The sequence below is a fragment of the Myotis lucifugus genome, unplaced genomic scaffold, assembly GCF_000147115.1.
Source record: "Myotis lucifugus unplaced genomic scaffold, Myoluc2.0 scaffold_3757, whole genome shotgun sequence".
NCBI classification, from domain to species: Eukaryota; Metazoa; Chordata; class Mammalia; order Chiroptera; family Vespertilionidae; genus Myotis; species Myotis lucifugus.
Window position 1 is genome coordinate 1 of NW_005874805.1, and position 6,134 is coordinate 6,134.

General features: G+C 63.8%; 1 protein-coding gene across 1 annotated transcript in view; it reads right to left on the reverse strand.

Moving 5' to 3' along the window:
* Positions 1-3,657: 3,657 nt before the first annotated feature.
* Positions 3,658-6,134, reverse strand: part of UBE2J2 (ubiquitin conjugating enzyme E2 J2) — a 9,222-nt gene continuing 6,745 nt past the window's right edge. Inside the window, 5 exon segments of the mRNA XM_006108828.3 lie at positions 3,658-4,282; positions 4,852-4,932; positions 5,518-5,656; positions 5,742-5,772; positions 5,775-5,843. Coding sequence (XP_006108890.1) covers positions 3,998-4,282; positions 4,852-4,932; positions 5,518-5,656; positions 5,742-5,772; positions 5,775-5,843 — 605 coding nt within the window. The 3' untranslated portion in view covers positions 3,658-3,997.

Below are 6,134 nucleotides of genomic sequence, written 5' to 3' on the forward strand. Positions count from 1 at the left end.
CGGTACATGTCTGTGCGGATGTGCCGGGCGCGGTGGCAGGACGGGCAGGCAGATGGCGCGGACGAGGCGGCCGGACGGCTCCTGTCCCCGCGGGTCTCCCGTGCGGCTTCCCCTCCCGCGCGCAATGCCCTCGCTGCCCGCGCCGCCGCCAAATAAACCCTCCCTCCTCCCCAGCTCGCGGGCTCCAGGGGGAGGGCTCACACGGTGATCCGTCAGCAGGCTCCCAGCCGGCCCTGGGCGTGGACGGGTCGGGCACCCCCCTGACCACGCGCCGGTGGCTCCCGCCTCCCCAGACCCTCCCACGCGCTTTGGAAACAGCCTGCACCCCCTTCCCAGGAGGCGGACTCACCCTGGGAACCGTTAACAAGGATCCGCCCTGCCCCCCACGGAGCTAAGCTGCTGGCCCCTCACAGCCACCTCTCAGGGCGGGGCGAGGAGCCGAGGGTGGAGACACCCCGCCCCAGCTCACAGCCCGATAGGCCCTTCCTCCCACCCCTCAGGCAGGCTCTGCGAGGTGCTCTGGCCCTGCGGGGTCCAGGTGGTGCCCCAGGGAGAGGCAGGACCCGGGAAGCAGGGCGCTGACCCACCGGCCCTGGCCTTGTGCAGCCTTGATGCCCTATGACCCTATGACCCTGGGTGCTGCTTCTCCAGCAGGGAGGGGCTGGCTGACCTCAAGGTGTGACCAGTGGCCCCTCCTCTTCCTGGGGCTCAGAGCCAATCCTTTCTGCCCAAAGGTCTGCCCTCACCCTGCTCTCCCCCAGGAGCAGCTTGGCCTGGAGCCAGGGGAGGCGGGAGAGGAGACCCCGGCCAGGCCCCGTGGTCAGCACCTGCCCGAACAGCCCATCGCCTCCACGGCCCTCGGCCCAGGAGAGAGCGATGCCCTCCAGCTGCACCTGAGCACCTGGGGGCGGGGAGGACAAGGGGGCCTGGGTCCTTCCCTCACTACCCCAGGAGCAGACAGGAAGCCGGGCCAGTTCAGGGTCACAGGCCCTCCCTGGGGCTGTCACTGCACAGTGGCGGCCAGGGGGGCTGGAAGCCTGAGCCTGGACCCCACTGGCAGCCGTCCATCAGGTGGTGTAGACCAATGGTCAGAGCCCGGCTGGCCCCAGCCACTGAGTGCAGCCCTGAGGAAGGTGGAGCACACGGGGCCGGGGACAGCAGAGGCCCTCCCGGACCCTCTTCAACTTCCAGCCGTCTGCCAGGAGCCAGGGAGGCAGCCCAGCAGAGACCCTAGCCCCGGCCACGCCCACGGTCAGCCCAGGCCACGCCCACGGTCAGCGCCAGGCCAGGCCCATGGTCAGCGCCAGGCCAGGCCCATGGTCAGCGCCAGGCCGGGCCGTGCCAGGGACAAGCTGCCGGGAAGATGTGAAGCCTCTGCCCAGGGGCACCGTCTCCCTCCTGCTGGGGCAGAGGTGGTCACACCTGGACAACACCCGGGTCCTTTTTCTTTTTAAAATCTATTTCTTACTGACGTCAGAGGGGAAGGGAGAGGGATATGGGGATAAGCTCCACGATGGGGGAGAATCACACGCCCCACACTGGGGATCCAGCCCACAACCCGGGCCAGTGTCTGACCGGGAATCGAACCGTGACCTCCTGGTTCATAGTCAACACTCAACCACTGAGCCGCGCCGGCCGGGTGCAGCGCAGGTTCTGTGACCCCCGAGCGCACCACTGAAGCCTCAGCTCCCTCGTGTCCAGCTCAGACGCCTGGGTATAGAGGAGGGCCCTGGGGCCCCGCCCAGCTGCACCCCAAATGTGGGTGGCACCAGCACGGGGTCAGGAAAGGCAGCCCAGGAGACCCCTCCCCGGAGGCTGGGCACCTGCATCCCGGGGGCCCGATCCTTCGGAGCCTGCGTGTCAGCGGTACGACTGGCAATGAACCTGTACTGGACCAGCAGCCCATGCGGACGGCTCTGCTGCTGGACAGGGAGCCACGTGGTGGGGGCAAGAGGCCGGGCCTCGAATAGGCCCCGCCCACCGGAGCCCTGGGTCCAGCTCTTGGCTCCAGGCCCTTCACAAGCTGGGAGCAGGGAGCCCTCCCTGATCTGTGGGTGTTGGCCAGACCAGCTCAGCAGTGGGGGCGCTGGCCCTCGAGCTGGGGATTGAGGGTGCCTGTCCCCCACGCGGAGGGTCCTTCCAGCCCCCAGCACTGGCGCCACCTGGAAAAGGGCCAGAGGGAGCTGCCGAGTTGCCAGGCCTTCCTGCCACAGCCACCAGCTGCCCCCCACCCCCAGGCGACGCTCAGGCCACTGCTGGTGTCCTCACCCACCCAGCTCCCAGCCCAGCCCAGACCCTGGACACCCTGACGCCCGGGGAGGACAGGAGCCCCGGGCACAGCCCCCACAGCGGGCCGTCCGCCTGTCCCTGGGAGCAAGGGTCACTCCAGCCTCAGACCGAGACCTCGGGGAGTCAGCCTCAGGGAGAGACGCGGGAAGCACCTTTCTCCAAGGCCTCGCTTCCCACGAAGACGCCTCACAGCTCCATGCAGTTTCGGTTCTTCAGGCTTTGCTCCCTCGAGGAGCTGACGGCTGTGCGATGAGGTTGGGCTCTGCCGACGGGCGGGGACACGAGGTCCAAAGAGGAGTCTGAGGACAGGCAACTGCCCGCCAGCAGGGACTGCACACCAGACCCAGGGCCGGACACTGAGGGTCAGACCGCTGGGCCGGAGGCACCACTGACCACTGACCGGGGCACAGGGCCAACCCACCCGGCCGAGGGCCTCACAGAAAGGAAGGAGTGCTGTCTGCTGGGCAGTCCGCCGCCCGTGAGCCTCAGGAATCTCGAGTGTGGAACAGGCACTGACCCCGACGCGCCCTCGAGCGGCTGTGGATGGAGGGCGGGTCCAGCAGCGTGGCCTTCCCACCAGCGTCCACTGTCAGGACATGGCCTCTGCTGCAGCCGCAGGGCCATGCCCACAGCCCACCCACAGGCCAGCAGGTGCACTTCCACCCCCACAGACACAAACAGCAAAACCTTTAGGAACAAAGACAACGAGAGCTTTTCACAAGAGTGGGTTACACACACAGCGGCCGACTACAGGGCGATTTAAACTACACGGATCGAACAGCCAAAGGTGAGAGTGCACGTCCCCCGCGGTTCTGGAGCGGCTGTGTCACCCGTGGGTCCCGGGAACCAGTCAGCACAGATGCAGACGGAGGAGGTCCAGGCCCGTCAGTCCCAAAACTGAGGCAAGGCCCGCAGGCTCTGCCCCTTCCTTCCGTGATGCCCGTGCCCGTGCGACTTCCAGCAAGGGCCAGTACCCCGGAGGATCTGCCGTGAAGGGGGGGGGGGGGCCTAGCTTTGGGTCAGCCCAAGGTTTGGACCAAGTGTGAGGGAGCTCCCAGGTGCAGAGCCCACAGCGTGGGGAGGGGCTCCTGGGCCACCCGGACCCCAGGAGTTCAGAGCAAGGGCTCTGGGCACCAGGAGCTGGGAGGCGGCCCAGGAGCCAGGAGGCAGCCGAGGCCGCAGGACGCAGGACGGTGGCAGCTCTGCCCTGGGTTCCCAGCCGCTTCGAGTACAAGGCGACACCTTGTGGTCACAGTGAGAGGCTCTGCGGCTCCTCTAAGGGAACACAGCCGGCTCGGGCCGCAGACTGTCCCTGGGCAGCTGGCCAGGTCAGAGCCCAGGGACCAAGAATGCACGCAGAGCACTTCGTAGGCATTGAGTTTTATATTTTAAGTGATCAAATCTATAAAATGAAAAACAGGTTTACTAAAACATGTCCAAGGACAATGCAGGAGATGAGGTACAGAACCACAGCGGGAGGCCCCTCCGCCACCCGAGCTCCACAGCCGAGACCGGGCGCGTGGGCGGGACTCGTGTCTACGCTCCAGTCCAAGCCCCTCACTCTGGTTTTTGTTTTCCTCTTAATGGTTTTTAAAAAGCTAACCCCAGGCGTCGGGCGGGTCCGCCCTGTGCGGATGGTGCGTCCAGCCAGCCAGCGTCAGGCTCGGCTGTCCCTCGCTCTCGACCACCTCTGCGTCCGGCGTGCAGCTCACTCCTGTGCTATGCTTCTCAGCACATACTTGACCGTGTAGGCAAAGGCTGCAAACCCAACTATAACAAACAAGTTCGCCAGGGCGCCGCCCAGGAGTCCGTGGTGCCGGTTGGCCTGCTGGAAGCCCGCGAGGTGGGGCCCGGCCCCCGGCGCGTGCCCGTTGAGGAGCTGCAGCCCGTGCTGGCCGTGGTGCGTGTCCCCGTCGGGAACCACGTCTGGTAAGGGCAGCGCCTGGGGTCTGCTGCTGAGCTCGTCCTGTGCTTTTTGCTTCTGTTTAATCTCCTGAGAGAAGCAGGAGACAAAGGGGGTCTGAGCAGACCAGCTCCTGTCGGGCCAGGAGGGCCCTGGCCCACCCCGTGGAGACCGAGACGGTGGTGGCTGTGGGTTTAATCCTGGCGCCCACCCCGTTACAGACGTGGGGGCCAGTGACTTGACAATCACCCAACCTGCTCCTCAGGGCCCAGGACTGAGCCGGGTCCGAGTGACGTGGTCCCTGTGGCCTGAGCCGAATGCAGCCCAGCCTTCCACTCACAGCCACCAGGACCAGGGAGCATTCCCAGCTCTCACGCAGGGCCCTCCCCACTCCTGGCCCCAAGACCCCGGCATCCCACGCTGGTGCTCAGCTGGCCAGCTCCACACCCAGGCCCCGTGCCCCTGGCCGCTCCCCAGCTCTGCCCTCCCATCCCTGCGGTCCCGGCGCCTGAGGGGCAGGCCTGCTGCCCCGGAAGCAGTGCTGTGAGCTCCCTCGTGCTCCCGTCTGCAGCTGGGATGTGCAGGAGCACACGGTTTTTCTGGAAACAACTGAATCCCGAACCCAGGGAAGCAAAGCTGACAACCACTGCCACGCTCACCTCCACAACTTCAGGAAACAACTCACAGAAGACTTTGTCTTTTAAATTAAACACTAAACTCTGTGCAGCCAGTTGTCTTTTCTAGGAAGAAAGAGAAGGGAAATGTCAACCCAAAGGTTAACTCCAATCCTCTAACATCCCAAAAGCAGGTGATTTTAGTCAAGGGCTGCTGCCCTCACGTTGCTGGACACACCCGACAAGCTGTTCTCCACAGTCAGCTAATTTACAGTCCGAAGGCTTATCCAGACAGAGAGAAATAAAAACCAGGCAACAGCCCTGGCCGGTGTTGCTCAGTGGATAGAGCATCAACCTGCGGACTGAAGGTCCCGGGTTTGATTCCAGTCAAGAGTTGCGGGCTCGATCCCCAGTAGGGGGCGTGCAGGAGGCAGCCAATGAATGGTTCTCTCTCACTGATGTTTCTATCTCTCTCTCCCTCTCCTTCTCTGAAATCAATAAAAATATATTTAGAAAACAAAACAAAAAAACAGTCAACAAGATGCGTAGGCGCTGTGACTGCATGCGACACACTCAGGGTCTGCAGGAAGCTCGGCCGAGAACAGGGGACTCCAGGGCCCAGGGTCCACGGTGCTTGGGGAGCAGGGACATGGGGTGGAGCCCCCACCAGGCCCTCGCCCCTTCCCCCTCCCCCTCCCCCTCCCCCCTCACCGTGAAGTCCGAGGTCTCTATGCTGCCCAGGGTGGGGCCCTTCTCCACCATGAAGCTGAGCAGCCCCGTCAGGATGGTGGAGACGGACCAGGCCGGGTTCCAGGTGTCTGGGTGGAAGTCCGTGATGGAGAGACACAGCCTGCAAAACAGGGCCCTCAACAGAGCGCTCGCCACGGCCGGGGTCTCGCCTCAGCGGCAGGGCAGAGCGGGGCAGAGCGCCTTACCTCGTATTGCACTTAAATCTCCCATTGGGGTTATCATATAAATACTAGGAGGTTTAAAGGGAAATTCTCTGGGAAAAATTAGTTTTCCATGGTAATAGCCACCTGCATAGAAACAGAGAAAGACGGGTCATGGTCTACAGAGCACCTCCTCGTCTTCGCTTGCACCCACCCACCCACCCACAGGCTCACAGCCCCCACCTGCTCCCACCCACCTATCCACCCTCCCACGGGATACGGCAGCACCCACTCGAACAAAGAATTTACAGATCACCAGTAGTTCCCACCTGCTGCCTATGAAAGGAACTATAATACCTGTCCTCAGTTTATACATGCCTTGTTCGATGTACCTTGTCAAAGTGATCTGTGCGAACATCACACAGTCTCCTGTCGTTG